We start from the raw sequence: 19,581 nt of genomic DNA on the forward strand, positions 1-19,581 counted from the left end.
CTTGTCACAGTGAATTTAGGCATCTATGTGCATGTTTTTTATCTTTTTTTAATTAAGCTTTTGTTTTTTCTATATTAATGGATATGTTGTGATCTAGCCCCCACTTAAAAACAAAACTGGTATGCCCCATGCTTGCAGAATCTCAGGTGTTTTTATTAAAAAGCTAAAGCTAAATTATTTTAGCTAAGCTTGCAAAGTGAATAGCATTCTGATACCTCGTAGATCTCTGTTTTTACAAGGTGAACATTCTAAGATTGTGGTCAAATATCTGGTGGTAGTATCCCTTAAGCTGTAAAGAGACCCTAAGTTTTTACTTTTGGCCAGTTGTAATCACTCAGATCAGTTTCCCAAAGAAACCTTGCAGCCTAATACTTGGGTAACAAAGGTGAAAGGTGTATCTCAGCTGGTGGGTGCATGCTAAGTCATACCCTGAGTGGGATTTTGTACTTCTTGTAGAGTTATACTTGTTCTCACCAGGCTTAAGAGATTCAAGGCACTCAGGGATGTCCCTATTGCTTCTGTTTTCTAGAATCCATTTCTGGTTTATTTTGGATCCCTTTAAGAGGGCTGCTACCGGCTGCATGAACAAAAAATTTGGGGGAGGGCTGGTGGTAGTCTAGTTAGTGATTGTTCCGTGAGTAATCCTTCCTCTGAAGTTGTCTTAGGTGTTTTCATTTTCATGTGCTTGAAGCTTTAAAAAACAAAAACTATACAGCAAACCACCAAAGTAGTGGTGTTCTGCTGCTGCAGGTCTTGCGTTCTCCATTCTGAATCCAGAGAGGAGACAAGGCAAGAAGATGACAATGAGCGACAACAGTGTTCTAGAGCAAATCAGTGCAGATAGGCAAGGCAATTATTTTCTGTGTTGTTTGGTCTACTAAAGCTCAATTTAAAAAAAAAAAAACCAAACAACAAACTGAGAAAAAACAGAAGTGTTCTACCATTATGTAGATATTTTTTTCAATAGACTTGTGATACAAGCTGTCAAAACAGCTTTACCAAGTTTCCTTGTGAATCCTTTGGTTTCAGTTTTGATGTTGAATGGCCACTCAGTTGTTCTAATCTTCAGTACAAGTAGGTCAGTATGTAGATTTTCCCTTCTCTTTAGGTTGCAACACAGTGGCTCCCAATTTTAAGGTCTTGGAACCCTGGGAGCGTTATTTTTGCAAGCTACTGTGGGTAGCTGTGTGGACAGGCTTTTAATGGAAGAAACAAATCTGTAAAAGCGAGTTGGTTTTACACCTGCATGTTATACGTAATGTTTTCTGAACTATGGCTTGGGAGCAACTTTCTTGCTTACAGCTTTCCATGTATTTTTCTACATATGTTTTTTCCATAGCAACCAATCGTTATGATCTCTGTCCTATCCAATAGGCTTAAAAATGAAAATGGGTTATAGAGGGGTTGTGGCTGCCTCAGTAAAGTGCTCATCAGCCAAAGTTCTTTCTAAAAATGGTTGTGATCACTACTGCATAAAGCAATGTAAAAGCTTAGCCTGGTGGTGGGTTTGGGTTTTTTTTGTATTTTCTTTTCTGATGTTGTTTAAAAGATGATCTCTTAAAATTACTGTGAAAAAATACATAAAAACAACTGAGACGAGGTTATTTCATGCTAGCTGTGATCAGGAGAATTCCACGCTAGATCAGAAGTTTTGTATTTTATATTGTGCATAATCATACCTCTGGTGCTTCAGGTATTTAGTTTCTGTGCTCAGCATCAGAAATAATAAATATGTTGAATAAGCAAGTTTGGTTCGTCTCTGTAAAGTTCATTCATCTGTAGTACAGGGTGCTACAAAATATATATATGTGTCTTTAAAAACGCTGTTAGCAAAAGAGTGCTGTGGGGGATCTGGTTGAGAGTGGGATATGATATTTTTCAAACTCAGATCGAGCATCACGTACTTTGAAAAGAAGACTAAACCCAAACATGTTGCTCTTTCTATGGCACTTGGTACCTGTGGTTCCTGTGTCTTGTCTTGAACTTTCTTGCTTAAAGAGATGTAGGCGTTGTTTCCTGTGGAGTCATGATTGAGAGTCAAATTGGGCTTGTGGTATTCTTACCTGAAATGAAAGCCCTCGAAACCAAAAGTAGTTTAGAGAGGAGATATTGCTTTATTCGATGTCGGGTGCTAGGGGGAAAACCCACAAATCTAGCACGCCTTAGGGGGGATGTTCACTAATTATTTATACACAAAATATTCTCATTATTCCACCTACCTAATACATAACTCCACCTAGATTTACATAGTCATTAGGATGACTGAATAGTCTTTTGGCCCGTGCATATCAAATTTTGCTGCATCGGCAAAACACTTCTGCGCAAGCCTGAGTGTCTCAGTGGTCATTTGGGTAAGGAGACCCTTCCTCACATTATCCTTTTGAGGTATTGAGTCATCTCAGGACAGTAACAGTTTGCTGTAAGTTTGCCAACTTCTTGAAGATAGTAAGGATGTTCTTTGAAGTAGCCATAACTCTATCCTACATACTTGACGTATAGAAGAACCCTGAAGTGATTAACTACTTCCGGTTGTCTCCTCATTATCACTATCTGTAACATCAGCTCAGTGAATATTTTTACACAGTAAGAAAGTCAGTAATTAGCTATTTTCTCACACAGTAAGAAGGTTAGTAGGAAACAACTATTTTAGAAACAAAGCAGAGGCCTGTCTTTGGTAACAGTATAACATGCAGCCTTATGAAAGACATTCTGAGAATGCACAATGTGAAATCTTTAGAAGTGAGGTGCTTGAATTGGTTTTCTTATGCATTTATTTATTTAAACTGTGTGGTGGGCTGAGGAGATTCAGGTGTATAGAGGAGAATTGCAGGGTTTCAGCAGGTTGCCTGTCTTTAGGACTGGAGGAAATGTGATACACAGGTCAGTATGGGAAAGCTGATTATTCTGTAGGAGAATCAATGTCATCTTAATTTTTTAAAAAAACCCACCAAGCACACAAACAGTCCTCCCTGTTCGTTTCCATGTTGCTCTGTTCTGGTTAGTGGTGCTCATCTTTTCCTGCGTGCCTTCGGCGAAGAGTAGCATACATATTACTACTACTAAAAGCTCAAATGAATTAAATAGTAATTCAGGTAAAGTGTAAGGACTTTGTGCACCTGATATCATCATGATTTATATTATGTAGGACATAAACTTCAAATATGTATAAAACACTGAGGATTGAGAAGTACATTCTGTTGCTTAGTGAAAGGTATCCCTTGATAGGTGTTACTTATGTAGTCACTGTGTGTGTAGACTTTTTTTATTGTGCATGTTTTGTCATTGTTGTTTGCAAAATGCTTTATGTCTGTGTTCAGGGTTCTCCATACCCAAGTAAGTCTAAGTATGATAGACAATAATTGAGTTTTAAAACTCAATGTAAGATTATAGTTATAGACATTTGAAGTATATGGACCATGATCTCATAGAATAATATGTTAGTAAATTGTTTCAGTACATTTTCGGTTTCCTTTTTACTTTATTTAAGTAACACTTACCTGCTTATAAACCTGGGGGGTGATCCAGGCTGGATAACAGAATTCATGGTGTTTGTCCCAATAGCAGGTTGAAAATCAGAAATGAGATGGTATGAAGTAAGTGCTATGAAGCAGTGTTGAGTGCATGTAACTGTGTAATAGTGTGTATAATTGTTGTGTCTCAGAACAGTGTGAAACAGCTGATTTAGTCTCTCAACACGCACCCTAAGATTAAACTGTTTTTTAAGAACATCACTATACAATTTCTAAAGAATGTGAAAAAGTGGGAAGGAAAAAAGTTAAGAAATTGTTGATTTATGCATTTTAGGTAATGATTTAATGATGGAGTTAACTTTGACATTCTGTGTATCGTTTTCAAGAAAACAGAAATACCCGTCTCACCCACTGCTGCCATTGTCTTCAAGTGAAGTAAAACATCTGAATAAACAGTTAATGTGAATTTTATGCCAAAATTTTACTAGCCGCTAGAGGACTCTGTTGGTTTTTGTATCTGACTACATCTCTGTTCAGCTGGCTATCTGAGTAGTAAATAGAGATGATAATTTTCTGGAGATTGTTTTCACAATGATGAGTAATGATGAGCCATTAATTACTTTTCAAATAAGTGCAGGGCTTTTGTTGTTATATTGTGCTTTATAGTTATGTAACATTAGGGTGTGCAAAACTGTATCTTTAAAACGTGGGGCAGCAGCTGGTTTTGGTAGAGATGGCTGACTCATTTCTGTGTACTTTAAGGTGTTTCTATGGGAATGGAATAAGAGTTTTCTCGTACAATTGCTTATGAACTGATGAGTTCATTTGGCTGATAATGACTGGCCTTTGGACAAAGCAGACTTTTTTTTATGTTAATGCAATTTTTTTTCTTTATTTTTAGTGGGCCTGTTCCAGTTTTGGTCATGAGTCTTCTTTTTATTGCTTCTGTGTTTATGCTGCACATCTGGGGTAAATACACTCGTTCATAGACTCATCTGCCAACTTAAAGCATACATCTTGGACCAAAAATATGGTGGATCCTGGTTGTTCTTGGAGAGAGACTGGGGAAGCTTCCTATCACCTCTTGAAGTCCTGTCAGCTTTGGCTCTAATATCGAATTAATTTCTCAGTTTGCTATTTGGGCAGGTTTAAAGTCTGTCATGGGTCATTTTATATTTGTATCTGTATACTTAGAATACAGGTATTGCAATAAAAGTTGTATATGGAAAATAGAAACAGTCTTAACTGTATTTTTTCCTCCTATTCCAACATACCACAACTAAGACGTTATCCTTGTGGTTTTCATAGATAACAATATTTCTGAGTAAATGCCATTTGACAGTTCAAATCAGATTCTTCTATATTGTACACTGCTATATAATTTTATGCCAGAAGATTTTTTTTTTTGTAAATGGGAAAGGCAAAATCAGGTGCACAAGCATGCAAAGGTGACAGACATGTTTGTTGAAATAAAACTGACGTACAGTAGCTGAGCTTGTCATGTTCTTCTCTTAAGTCCAGAAAAGTACCTGGATTTATTTCCTAAATGCAAGTTAAACTTTACTTAGTGCTCATTATACATAAAAGCATATAAGTATGCTTGTTTTTCAAACTGCACTTGAGGAACAACATGAACCGGTACCCAACAGATTTTTAAAATAATAATTGCTTGGCTGTCAAAGACATGTTTCTTCTACAGGTCCAGACTCTTTCCAGGAGACTTAGGGAGGAAAATGGAATGGGAGGACTGGAAAAGCAATGGCTGCATTTTAAATAACAGGACACGCAAACGGGCTGAGATACAGTTAAGTGGCTCTTCACATAATCACTCCAGTTTCCTTGTGGGTGATGTTCTTTATTTTCCTTTTGAACAGTCAGAGAGCTCTTATCTTTTTAAAGGCAGATCCATATTGGTACATTGCTGTTTCTGGTGTTTCTCACTGCTGATGTGTCTTGAGATTCATATAACCAAATCAGGCCTTTACGTACAGTTGGATATAATTATTTCAGCCTCTTGTTCATGTTATGATTCCTGTTTGAATATCAGCTTGTAATGGGAAAATAATATTCTTGGTTACGCAGCGTGATACAAGTGTTGACTGCTGACACGTAGACGCAGCCTCTCTTACACACTACCTTGCTTTAAAGCAATTCTTAAAGTAGCATTACTTCTGAAAAGAAGAAACTTCAGAACAAAAGCAAGAGTAAGGAATGTGGTCTCAGAGCTGTAAGGAAGATTGCTTCGAGCTGTGCTTATGCCATGATACCTAGTGTAAATGTAGAGGGAAAGATAGAAGACTTGGAGCAGAAACTGAAAATTGTCTTACAAAATGTAATGGTAGGAGGGTTATGTTTGCAGAGGATTAAAAGTTGAGGAACAGGGAATTCTGGTGACTCAAAGGCAGTGGGGTAGCAGAATACACTAAAGCGTTGGAAATGGAGCCAAATAAATCACGTATCAAAGGGAAAAGGATCCACAAATCACTCACTGCTGTGCATATGGAAGGGAAGTAAAAACACAAGGGAAAGTAAAACAAATAGGGGGATTATCTCACCTCTTCAAAAGGCGGAGAGAAGGATCTCCTATTTAAGAGATTTAATCTCTTATTAAATGCTTTGCCTCACAAGAAAATAAAATCTGTACGTTCAGTGACTTCATTTAAAGCAAGAAAGAAAATGCTAAGAAAAGACCAAATGCAAGGCAGTTGTTCTACTGACCATGTGGACTGTGCAGCAGACTGTGCTGCTGACTTAATTCGTGGTACTCAAAGGGAAAGGAGTAATGGATAACACTAATATCTAAGTATGTAACCTCTTTTTTTCACTCTTGATGATACAGTTTCCTAAAAAAACAGGAAGCAACTTTATTGGAACCACTTGCAGTCCCTAAAAGCAGTTTTGCCACATCAAATAATTCCATTTAAAGCTTTCCATATTTTTGCTTGTCTGGTATCTTCCTGCTTCTAAAGACCAAAATCAGCTACGAACTCAGAAAAATAAAAGGGCTGGGGGAAAGGCTTACTGCTGTACAGCCTAGATTTAATTCAACTGAGTATAAAAATGTTGACTATTTCGACAGTGCTGCCTTGATTAAATATTTTGTTTTCTAGAATGACCTGTATCATAGATTTTTGCATACACTGCCAAAGAGTCTAATGTCTTTAGTTTTGCAAAAATTACTTCTCACCCCTTCTTGGCTTTATATTTTAGGAGTGTAAGCTTTCCTATGGTTTAAAAAATCATGCTGCTTTAATTCATTAAATAAATTATACTTTAGTTGTATGCATTTAGCTGAAACATCCATAGCTTTGTTTGATGTTCCTTGTACACGATAAAAAGACAGATTTCTCTATCCTATGTTTTCAATTTGTGATCATTTTAATGATTAGTGTGAAAGTGTTAGATACTCATGCTCATATTTTTATCATTTTGTGTACATGAGTTGTAGTGGATTCTTGCAATCAATATTTATTGAAACTTCAGCTTCGCAGAAATACAGATAAAGAAATGCAGGTTGCAAAGACTTACCAGAAGGCTAACAATGAATGTGAAATTCTTTTGGGCCTGGGTGAATAAAATATGTCCAGGCTGATAAACAGTAGCTAATCTGTAATACAGAAAACTTGCCTTTCAGTAATAGGTGGAAAAGAAGAAAGGATGGTCACTTGCAAAGCTTCATATTAGACAACTAGGAATTAGGAGGACTGGATTTTTATGCCAACTTGTATGTGACTGAAATACAAGCTTGGCTGAGCTGTCTGTTAGAAATTGTAAATATTTCTTTATAGTCTACTTAAGTGCTACAGAAGGCTCTAGGTCCACAAAGATCTTTACTTTGTCTCCTTAACAGTAAAGATTCAGGAAACCTGGAAGAACTTATATTTCCGTAGAAGATATGATGGAATATTTTATTCTTGACTTAAAAAAAATATATATATTTGCAACTTCAGGTTCCATTATTGCTCAAGTGAAGAAGAGGTTTTATAAGGAAGTGGTCCTGTTGTACATGAGTACATTTGTGTCTTTCTAGCTTTCCCTCCCTCCCCCAGCAATAGATCTGAGCATGTGAGCCAACTTCAGCCTTGTTTAACAGAGGAGTAGAAGCCAAAAGACACTGTTCTTGAGGGTTGAATGGAACAGGTAGCTGGTGGAAGAGGAAGACTGTAGAAGCTCCCTCTGAGCAAAAGACTCTCGCTTTTAACTTGTTATCTAGGGAGAACAGGGGCAGAGCTAGACTTCCTAAATGTCTTCATGATGGGAAAAGCTTTACTCTTTGCTCTTGCACCTTTTTGCTCACTGGAGTCAGTCACTCACAAGCTGTAGATCTGTAGGAATGGGAACTCATTAGTTCTGATGTTTCAGAGCTACCTTTTACTTCTGCTGTCTGTGTAGAAGCCAGCTCTACTACACAAAAACAATCCTTTTTTTTTTTTTTTTTTTTTTTTTTCCACCCTCTAGGCTTCACAATTTACTGGTATCCAGTTGGTTACATCCAGGCCAACCTTTCTTGTAGTGTGGACATAGCATGTGAACTCTGATCTTTTGCCATCATGTCATGATAAATACTGTGCCTCTGGTAGTCACTCACAATGTTTCTCTTTCTTGAAGGGACCAAGGGGAAGGGCAGTTGTTCAAGTGCATAATTCATGACTGTTCCATACATCCACAGCTCTTCTGCAGCAGGATTATTTTTTTTAAATTTTATCACATCAGGCTGTGAATTTACCCTCCAAGAAGAACCTGTCAGCTCTTTCCAATGTCTCATCTACCTCCAGCTGTTTCTTAAGCTCTCTGAACCTAACAGATATAACATAAACTAGTGTAAGCTCTCTTCAGTACTGTTCACAGAAAGTTATAACGCGTTTTCTACAGGCATATATATATTTATCTGTACAGATACATGCATGCACTTGTATATGGTTGCTTTATCAATTTAGAAATGCAAAAGGATGCGTCTCTGAAAATGTAAGATGGTACGCCCTTATTAGCCTGTACCGTGACAGCAATGCAAAGAAGCAAACAGAACAGCTTGTGTTCTCTTCCTCAGCTGTGTTGGCCAGAGATGAGTGGATGGTATACTGAGGTCATGTGGTGAGGGCTAAATGATTTTATAAATATATTAATGGATTCTGTGAGGGACTTGGTAGAAAAAATTATCTTTTTTCCTTTTTTTTTTTTGGCTGGAAAAAGAAGTGCCTCTTCTTTTTTCAAAGGCTAACTTATAAATATACTTCCAGATTTGATAATACGGCGCATTTTATATTATAGTATTACTGTTTATATAAATGTGTTTCATAGAAGGCTATGTTTTGTAGACTTGGCATTGTTAGTAATACATTAATAGTATTAATTATTCTTGATTGGGATGTGAGCTATAAGAAGGGACTGTCTACCTTTTGGCTTTTTTTTTATTGAGGGGAAAATTGTATAGCATTTTTGATTTCTGCTTTGATTCAGAACCTGGTGAAAAGAAAGGAAGGTAAAGCAAGAGCAGGTGTGAAGTTACTGAGCACACCTCATCCCTAACACGTATTGTGACCTTTTTCTTTCTTTCCTTCCTTCCTTCCTTCTATATTCTAGCTGTCTCTCTCTCTTTGGAGACTGACAATTATACTGAATTGTGCCATGGAACAGGATAATGCCCTGATGCAGAGATGTGGCAGGTAGTAACAACAGTGAAGAGAACAGATCCATTTTACTTATGACAAAATCCAAGTTCAGATGTGAATCACCAGAGATTTGATACCTTTATCTCATATTCAGCTGCAGGTTGCGAATAATTATTCTTGTTTCTTATTTTGAAGGATTTTTTGCACAGCTGCCTTCCAGAATAGTGTGTGCAATTTTTTGACAAACCAGAAATGGAGGAATTTTTTGAAGTTACACTATCATTTTGTAAACAGAACGAAGCAAAACTTTTCATACGCTGCCCCCTCCAAAGAGCTCTTTGTCTTAATATTAACAAAGTGAAATTCTAGCTAGTTTAGTGTGATTTTTTTTCTTTTTTTTTTTCATTCAAGCATTTATCACTGAGTAAATACACTGACCTGTTTTCCTTCTCTGATACTACAGAGAGATATCAAATATATTTACAAATGCTGCAGAGGTAAGACATTATCTCAGTGAAATTCTTCCAAAATAAAATCAGAACTACATTTACAGTCAGTATGTTCAAGTTCCAGAGGGACTGCATCCCCAACATCTATTAATTATCAAATGCCATTGTGAGGCCTTCTTCCAAGTTTATTAGCTACTGTTCTGATTGTTTTTCCAGTAAGGTAATATGAAAAGAACCTATAACAATGTTGCCTTACATTCCCAAGAGTGGCTGGTGAGTAACATTACTCCTTCCTTACACAAAGAAAGAGTACACAAGAAAGTGTACTTACCTGCAGTTAGAGTACAGTGTATGTTGTAATGAGTGGAGGAGAGCGTATGTGTTCTTCACCTCAGGAAGACATCTGTGAGGGAAAAAAACATAACAGCATGATACAAACTGCTGAGAAGTTTGCAAAGGACCAAACTGGAGTGGGAATCTGAACCTGGTGCAGTTGCAGGGCTTGGTAGACCTAGCTTTCTAATTTTGTTCTGTTGTTGTTTCCATGCTCCTTGCTGAAAAGCTTTTATCGCCTTTTTTGGCATTTGGACATTATTTAAAAAAACAAAACAAAACTTTACAGAAAGTTGAAAACCCGTGCATGGAGGAACTCACAGTGGTGGATAGTAGAATTAGAGCCTTTGTCTCCTCTGTTCCAGGTGGAATTAAATAATACTAATCTCCCTGCTGTCTGCATGCAAAATGACCTAACAGTAGAATTGCCTTCACTTAATGAGAGAGTTTGTGGAGTGAGATTATCTCCCTGTTTTTGAACAGAAAAAGAACCTCAAAACAGCTGTGGAAGAAGAAAAATGTTTTTGCTAGTTCTGCTTCCAAGAATATTTTCTACCTCCAAGCTGAAACTATTTCTAACCACTTTCTGCCACATGGCAAACTCAAGAACAGAAGAGCATTAGATAGGGCCTCTTGTCTTGGACCACTGCATGAAGATTGACCACTTTGAGGGGAAAATTTTTCAGTAAAATGACCTCTTGCAGCAAACCTTGTATCTCAGTTGCTTGGGCTGTTGTGGCTATGGCAGCCAAGCTTCTCTGAAAAAGCATCTATGTTCTGCAGAAAGCACAGAGGTCTTTTATTTGTCCTGGTGTCCAAGCAAGGTAGTTCACCTGCAGCTGTTCCATCGTGATATTTAAGGACCACCACTATTTCATCCCGTGATAGCCCTTTCTGACCATTTTTCCTGGCTTTTCTTGAGAATGGGTAACTTGATGAAGTCCTTTTCTCTGCGTGAAGGAACAGAAATCTTGCCTCTCTAAGGTGAGATTTAACCTTAGATTTCCACAATGTGGCTGCTAATAGTCGTGCACCTTTTATAGTCAGTCACTGGTGACAAATCTGCATTTCTAGGGTGTAGTTCTACTAACCTGTTTTAGTGTCAAGTGAAAAGATGCTGTGTAGGTGCCTATTGCTTTAGGCAGTTGAAGAACTGTGGTCAGCAACTCAGAGTAGTTGGAGCATTTGTCAACATTGTAGGTGACAGATTGAGATGAAATCCAAACATACATCCCAGCTGCTGCTGACAGAGTTACTGATCTTTAACTTCATTTTGGTGATGAAATAATCTGAGAGTGTACAGTGGTGATAAAACCCAAAAAAACCCCTACACTTGGCAGGTCACAGTTATCAACAATGACTTTCCAAAGTTTTAGCAGCACCGTGTTCCTTGAAGAAAAAGTAATTGACAATTCAGGAAAGCACTTAAAAAAGAAAATAAGTCAGTAAATGGTGGTGGGGCATGTTTATTCCATGTGGGTATCACTGAACCATTTCATTTTAACTTGTTTCATGTTGGTTGTGCCAACACAGAGGCTGTCTGCTAGTGCCTTGCCATTGCTCAGCAACATTTTGTGCTACGTACGGCAACTGAGTTGCCCCTATGCAGTGGGGAAAAAACCAAATTGAATGGATATAAATATTTATTAGTTTTCATCTTGTATCAAAATAATTGCGTAACCAATGAGGAATAAAAAGAAAACCTCCTAGAGAAATGTTAGCAAACTTTGTGTGTGATGGGCTTGACTGTCTCATAGTGAAGCTAATGGGAAAGCTGCTAAGCATCTGTGTGAGGAGGACAAGGCAGTTGTAGGTTTGTGTCAAAAAGGAAAATTAATGCTTTTACTGCTCATTTCCTAAGCTTGCTCTTTACTGTAAACCTGAAATAAATACCCAGGAGCTATACTGGTGATTAAATTCAATTTGATTAGAAAAATAGACCCTCCTTGTACTTAAGGTAAGGAATGAGCTGTAAAACAATGTGCTTCCTCCAAAAGATTGCCTTTTTGATTTATTTTGTTGGTTCTTTGTTTGGTTGTTTGTTGTTGGTTTTTGTTTTTAATATTTGGAGCATTATGGAGACCAGGAACAAGAATATATTTGTTTGAAGTTGCAGTCACTGGGCAGATTGTGAGTTTATGGTATGCGTAGTCTTAATGCTATAATGCTGTCAAAGCCAAGTCCGTGACAAAATTGTGATTCTACACTTCTGAAATACACCACAAGTGACTGATAGAAAGGTTGGCTTCAGGAGTTAGATGATACTTGAACCTGATGACATCAGAAAGTTTTTAGAAATGTGAGTGTGTTGGGAGTTTAAGACACAACCTTGACATTCAGAAATATTGGGAGTATTTCTGAACTTCTCACAGCCTTTCTTAGCATGTCATGTGATGTGTTCACTCTTTTTCTTCACAGACCAGTAAAACAAGTACTATACCATAATGTTTGGGAATATATCTTTAGCTTGCCCCTGAGGTGGACTTCTGCCCGAATACCAGAGCTAGGTGAGTAGAGCAGAGGTCACTAGGGATGGCCGTGCATGGAAAGGGTAGGCAGAGCAGCTGTGGGTAGGTGTGCTAGCAACCCTGTGGAATGGAAGGAGGAGGAAGTCAAATGAGGGAAGCAGAAATCACTGCTTCGCCTCCTCCATACCCCGCTGGTAGCAGACATGTTGTTTTTATGCTTTTGTTGTCGTCAGACTTCAGCAAACGTATCCAGCACACCCCGAGGACAAATCCCAGTGGTTCCATTCTAGAAGCTCAGCGCTTGTTTCTTCTGACCAAACATACTAGCATTTTGACTTTTTAGTAAGCTGGGTTAAAATATATGTATGTGTATTTGTCGGTATGGTATTAGACTATTTGAGGAACTAGTCAGTTGTGTAACTAGGAAATTCCTCTCACCTCCAGATAAGAGCAGGAGGAAGAAATTGTGAATGCTGCTGACTTGCTTCTGCGCAGCAGGAGAACCTGCCCCGTTAAGTCAGCTTAAGTGCTGTCTTCAGTGAAACTGGTGTTTCAGCACTATGACCTCCTTTTTAGCTTGGTCCCTTGCAGCCCTTCTTTTGCAGCTGTTCCCTCAGGCAGTGGAATAACTGGGTTCCAGTGTAGTTTTACGCTTTGGAGCAATGGGTCTTGAGCCTCAAATGGAGGTGATATGGAGCAACAGCCATAAGCTGTGGTGCATCACACCAGATCTGGCTGTAGTGCAGTATGGCTCCCTCCTTGAGCTCTAAGGTCTGCTGGCAAGGCAACAGAATAAGCTCTCTGGACCTCAAGAACAGTTCTGGTAACAACAGGCAGCCTTCAGAAGTGACTTGGCAGCAAAAAGAAAGATGGGGATAGATGTCCCTTTCTGCTTTCTGAGGGTATAAATAAAGACTGAAAGTTGGTTTTCTTTTAACCTCACCCCACCCCTTCCAACCTCTGGAATCTGCTTTTCTTCTGCATTAGAAATTAAGGCCTTTTTAGCCAGGCCTTTTCACTGGGGAAGTAGAGAAATTATGAAACCACAAAGTGTTAAGGGAAAATGGAGCAGTTCTGTCCAAAAGGATGACTAGAAGATGGTTTTTTCCTTGGAAAAAAAGGTATTTAGATCAACAGCTAATTAACATCTTGCTGAAGGGTGTTTTCGTGTTCAATAGCCTCAGCTTTTCATGTGTCTACTACATTCTCAATAAATAGCCATGAAAAGATAAAGATAGAAGGTAGTTTGCCAGAACTTACAGTATATAGTAGACTGAAATAAAATAAGCCACATCTTCCCCCAGAGCATGTTCACATACAAAAAAATAAAAAGCCTTCCTCCTAAACAACAAAGTTAGCACTTATGAGGAGCTATTATAAATTCATGATCTTTTCTAAAAGTAATCTATGAATAAAGATCATTAAATATAATACTAAAAATATATTTTTATATCAGTATGCTTAACTTTCTATAATCTCAAAACAACTTCTTAAAAAATTCTTAATTAAAAAATTTTTGGTTTCTTTTGGTCAAAATTAAAATGAAAAGTAATTGTCAAATGTCAACATTTTCCATTAACTGGAAATTCAAATTGGAACCAGGACTTAACACTAGGTAGCTATGACAATGTGAAATAATATTGGAAATATGGGTATAGGTCATAACAAAATGTATTTTGGAAGGGACTCCTGGACATCTCTGGTCCAGCCCCCTGCTCGCAGCAGGGCAAGCATCAAAGCTCGATCAGGTTGCTCAGGGCCTTGTCCAATTACATTTTGAAAATCTCCAAGGAGGGAGATTTCAGAGTTTCACCAAGTACCTGTCCCTGTGCTTAACCACCCTCTGGTGAAGATTATTTTCTTATATCCAATTAGAAGTTCTCTTGTTTGACCTTGCAGTGATTGCCTCTCATCCTTTTGCTGTGTATTGCTGAGAAGACTCTGGCTCCATCTACTCCCTAGCCTCAGATAGGTGAGGACAGCAGATAGCGTTCCCCTCCTTTGCCCTCTTGAGCTAAACAAACCCAGTTGCCTCTTTCCCTGCATGTCGTGTGCTCCAGCCCCCAACCATCTAAGCAGCCCTCTCCTAGGTTCTCCAGTTTGTTATTTCTTTTGTACTGGGGGCACAAAACTAGACACAGTATTCCAAATGAGTGTCAAATAAAAGAGTATCTTTAGGATTACTTCCCTTGGCGTGCTCTTTATACATCTTGCTATATGGTTAGCCTTCATCACTGCAAGGGCATGCTGCTGGTTCATGCTCCGCTTGTCCACTGGAACACCGAGGTCCTTTTCTGCAGACCTGCTGTCTGGTGAGTCAGTCTGTGTCTTATTGCATGGTGTTGCTCCATCCCAGATGCAGGACTTCGCATGTGTGCTTCCTGAACTTTAGGGAGGTTTTGTTGGCCATTTTCTCCATACTGCTAAAGTCCCTTGGATGACAGTGCTATTCTCCAACCTAGCTACCACTTTCTGAAATGCGGTGTCTTCACAAACTTGCTGAATATGCAGATAATGAGACCAATTGCCTTCCTGCCAGGAGCACGAGAACGAGTCTGCATCACTGCAGGTTTACTCTAAGCTGCTGTCCCTGTTTTGCAGCATCCTCACAAAAAACCTGAAATGTCTGGGCTTGTGTGCAAGGCTGGCATTGGGATACTGGATTTCACATAAGAGCAGGCTCTAGCCCCACGCTCTACTTTGCATGGAGGATGCAAGTGAAAACTCAGACATGCTTGAGAGTGCCTTCCCAAAATTCCCTAGGCACTGTTCCCAGGCCTTCTGCTTGTTCATTTCTCACTCACCACCTGTGCATTCAGATCTATCTGCTGGCTCATAAATGGATTTATATAAAGTTCTTACTTCTCAATAGCCTACACCATTTCTGTTATGTGTAGGTCTCCCACAGACCATCCTGGAAGATGCCTACAACATGCACTAGATGGCTGGAGCAACACATAAAAGTTAATTTCTAGTATAATTTCAGTAAAAAAGTGTGCTTTTCTGCATTTCCTCTCAGCATTCGCAGTGATCCCAGTAGAAGGAAGAAAACTTCTAAATATATACTTGCCTTTTATTCTATCTTCCCTTGAACTAACTCTTTGAAAGGAAAAGGGTCTCTAGCAGCACAACTGTAACCATTCTGCCAGGCACTTCTTTGCCAATAAAAAGGGTTCAGTCTCTAGGTTATCTCCCTAAAATGAGTTATTCCAGGTAACTGCCAGTGCTGACCAGCCAGATCCCACATAGTGGCTGAAGTATGGATGTTTTCCAGAAAGTTTGGGTACAGGTGTCTGGATGTTTATACCTGGCTCATCTCTACCATATAGGCATCAAAGCCTAGAGGGAGAAAATAATACCAATGCTACAAAGTTCTCTTTCCCTGCTCTTGCAGGCAATGCAACGTAAAAGCTTTTTATAAACCAATCGAACTCTGTAATTTAAGATATATAAACTTCCCATGTCTTGTTTGAGAAGTTACCCTGAGATAAGTGGAGCCAGTTAGCCACTCCCGATTTTTTTGTGTATGTGCCCACCTTTGTTCATTGCCAGAAAGCACTGCTTTGGTTTCTGCTGGGGAATCTAGTGACATCCTGTCTTTTCCAGGAAAAATATAGCTTGAGATGCAAGTGTTGGGTGGGTCCCACCCTATCACACTTGCTTCTGAAACTGATCTCACAGTATTAGGGGATATGTCGGCTCTGGTGAGACCCCACCTGGAGTACTGCGTGCAGTGCTGGAGTCCTCAGCACAAAAAGGACATGGACCTATGGGAACGGGTCCAGCAGAGGGCCACGAAGATGGTCAGAGGGCTGGAACACCTCTCGTATGAGGACAGGCTGAGAGAGTTGGGGTTGTTCAGCCTGGAGAAGAGAAGGCTCCGGGGAGACCTTATTAGCAGCCTTCTAAAGGGGGCCTACAGGAAAGATGGAGAGGGACTCTTTATCAGAGAGTGTAGCAATAGGACGAGGGGTAACTGTTCTAAACTGAAAGAGGGGAGATTTAGATTAGATATGAGGAAGAAATTCTTTACTGTGAGGGTGGTGAGGCACTGGAACAGGTTGTGGATGCCTCATCCCTGGAAGTGTTCAAGGCCAGGCTGGATGGGGCTTTGAGCAGCCTGGTCTAGTGGGAGGTGTCCCTGCCCAGGGCAGGGGGGTTGGAACTGGGTGATCTTTAAGGTCCCTTCCAACCCAAAGCATTCTATGATTCTATGTTCTTTTGTCACATTAATGAAGAAAGAGTAGTGTTTGTCTCAAGTCAGACTTGCCGAGTTGGGATGAACTCAGTATATATGTTTCCTGTGAGATGTATGCTGTCCTTCCATGAAAACAGTGTGGAAACTGAAGAATTTAATCCTCTCCTCATGGCAATTCAGTGACACAGGCTGGGATAGAATCCAGGATTTCACGTGTCCTTAAATTACAAATAATCCTCTATGTAATGCTGTGCACTTGACATAAATGTATAAAGTCCATCTAATATGAGTTAGCCCATGCATAAGCTATCAATACTAGGAAATACAGGAGAGTAATGGCACAACATGTCAGTTTACAGCAGAGAGTGTCTATGTCCATTTTTGAGGCCCCTCAGTATAGGAAAGACAGTGATGAACTGGAGCAAATCCATCAGAGGTGGTCGAGGGCTGGAGCACTTCCTCTGTAAAGGGAGGCTGAGGGAACTGAATCTGTGTAGGTCTCCCTGTAGGAGAAGGGGAGGCTTAATAGCAGCCTTCCTATACCTACACATGAAGAAGTTGAAGGCAGGCTTTTCACAGCAAGACATGGCAGGAGGATGGGAAACAATGGGCGTAAGTTGAAACGTGAGAGGTTGAATATAAGAAGAAACCTTTCACCACGAGGGCAGTCAGCCATTGGAGCAGGTTGCCCACAGTGATTGTGCAGTCTCCTCCCTTGGGTGTTCTCAGACCTGATGATGGATAAAGCCCTGGGAAGCCTGGTCTGATCTCATAGGTGACCCACCTTTGAGTTGTAGGTAACAAGAGGCTGCACTAGATGACCTTTCAAGGTCTCTTCCAACCTGAATTACCCAATGATTCTTGCAGAGCCTTTCTGACACTTCTGTATTCTCTGAAACTCGGGATATTTCTGCTGGACAGCAGTTGAGGTAAAGAGCTAAGGGTGAGCAGAACCTCAGTAAAAGCCTACTTCAGATTATCAAAGGTCCTGAAGAGTTTTGGAGAGAAAGAAGATTCTCAGTTTTATGCAGTCTTTGAAGGTTGAATTTTTGATTTACTGAACTGAGTAGAGATAGTTCTATGATATTGGCTAAGAATACAGTATGCGCTCCGAATAAGTAAATCACATGTCTGCGGGAATCATCAAAACTGTACATGCTACTCCATCTGGTGGGGAAATCAATAACAACTTCCAGTGTTTAAAGGTGCAGATATCCTCCAATCACAAAGGCAGGATTTTGTCAATCTGTTTTCTATCTGTAACCAAGTGTCCTTGTTTTTCCAATACCTACACTATTTAGGGCAGACAGGAAATCTTAATTAATTGAGGAATTTGGGGTTTTGAAAAATTCTGTAGGTATAATAACTATTTTTTGTCCTGTTTCCTTTTTTCAAGATGAGTAGCCCAAGTCAGTGTGGCTCATGGGTTGCAAAAAAAAAAGACACAGTCATGAAAAATTGAGCCTCCTCTTTTCTACACATTGTAGACTCAGAACATGAGAATGTTTGTCTCCCAGATCTGTTAAAATATCCAGAGCAGATCTTGGAAGTCAGTCTTTGTGATGCAGGATTGCTTTTGGTCTGTTTATAGAGGATTTAGCTCCGTGGTCCCTGAATAACGCCTCTCTACACAACGTCATTAGCTGGAAGTTTCTTCACCAAATTCCTGAATGAATCTGCACCAAGGTAAATGACAATGACAGTGTTGAGGGTGTCTGGAAATAACATGAATCATGTTAGGGTGGAATTAAGATCGCATATATTTTTGGAAGATAATAGGAACAAAGGTCACATTGCTTCTTCCATGAGCTATGAGATTCCGTGTCTGATAGTAATTTCTCTCTTGAAATAAGAGAACCTCACAAGAAACACATGAAAGAGTAAAGGCTGAGCTAAGAGTTACATGGATTTCATAGATGTCTTTTTAGTAGCATTACGTAACCAGGATCACCCATCTTTTCGAAGTAATGCAGACATTGAAATGGAGAGAGAGGTCAGAGACGGTGAGCCCCAGTCTAAACCCGCATTTGTGTTTGGATATGCAGGCAGAGACTGAGGATTATGTTGGCTGTCCTGGAGACTCACATTTGCTGTTTATTCCTATATTTTGAGCTAGAGAGGGAGCAGTGAGCATCTTTCAGGAGTACAAGCACATTTTGGTGAGAAGTAAGCTTTCATTTGAACCAAAGAACAGCTTCTCTTCACAGCCATGAAATCTTCAGTTTTGCTCTTCTTTTCTATGAATAAAAACGCCTGTTTGTTTCCTGTACAATGGCAAATTTGTAATTCAGACATTTGTCATAGAGACTGACTGATGTGTAATGAAATCTAGTCCCTTCTAATCTAGTCTGAATTGAATATCTGATCTCAAAGAGAAAGGGTTTGCATCACAGTCCCTATCACTTGTCAGAGGTCCACTTCTGATTTGAAGACATATAAATTCTTGAGAGGTTTTTTTCAAACTCAGAATTTGACTAGAGACTTTTCTACTGTAGACTTCCAAATCTCTCTCATAAGGCCAGTGTTCAAGGAAAAGCTGTAGCCTTGTAGCCCAGTGGATATGGAGTTGCCTTTCATTGTAAGAAGCCAGAGGCTTTGTCTGAAGTTAACAACAGAGGCCTTTGGACCTGTCAGACTTTGTATGGACTTCTCTTGGCCTACCTGCAGGTTTTTTTTAGCTTTTTTACCTATAATAGTGATTATTTAATGACCAGGTAACTATTACTTTTTTTTTAGCTTTTGGTCAGCATTGTACAACTGTGTGGTGTAACACCTTTTCTTACGTATTTTTTTGTAACTAGAAGATATTAATGACAAGTACTTACTCTTGAGCTATGTATGACTGATCCTAGAATAACACACCTTAAGAGTACAGGGACAGGATGGTATCAGAGACCTCAGGGCTATGAACAGCTCGCAGAGGTCACTTATTACTGGTTGAAGGAAGGCAACCTTTAGAGTTGGGTAAAACCAGTTAGGGATAACAAAGAGAGGAAGTATTAAATACCCAACACGCATAATACACACCACATGTAGTAAGTACATGTGTAACAA

General features: G+C 39.3%; 1 protein-coding gene across 4 annotated transcripts in view; it reads left to right on the forward strand.

The window, feature by feature from the left end:
* SEC61B (SEC61 translocon subunit beta) overlaps positions 1 to 19,581 on the forward strand; it is a 46,035-nt gene that overhangs the window by 988 nt on the left and 25,466 nt on the right. Inside the window, exon 4 of one of the 4 annotated variants that reach the window (XM_054190706.1) lies at positions 4,372 to 4,706. The exons of the other annotated variants lie outside the window; for them this stretch is intronic. Coding sequence (XP_054046681.1) covers positions 4,372 to 4,459 — 88 coding nt within the window. The 3' untranslated portion in view covers positions 4,460 to 4,706. Of the gene's footprint in view, positions 1 to 4,371; positions 4,707 to 19,581 lie in introns of those variants that run through there. 4 annotated transcript variants of the gene reach the window in all.

The sequence above is a fragment of the Rissa tridactyla genome, chromosome 2, assembly GCF_028500815.1.
Source record: "Rissa tridactyla isolate bRisTri1 chromosome 2, bRisTri1.patW.cur.20221130, whole genome shotgun sequence".
NCBI classification, from domain to species: domain Eukaryota; kingdom Metazoa; phylum Chordata; class Aves; order Charadriiformes; family Laridae; genus Rissa; species Rissa tridactyla.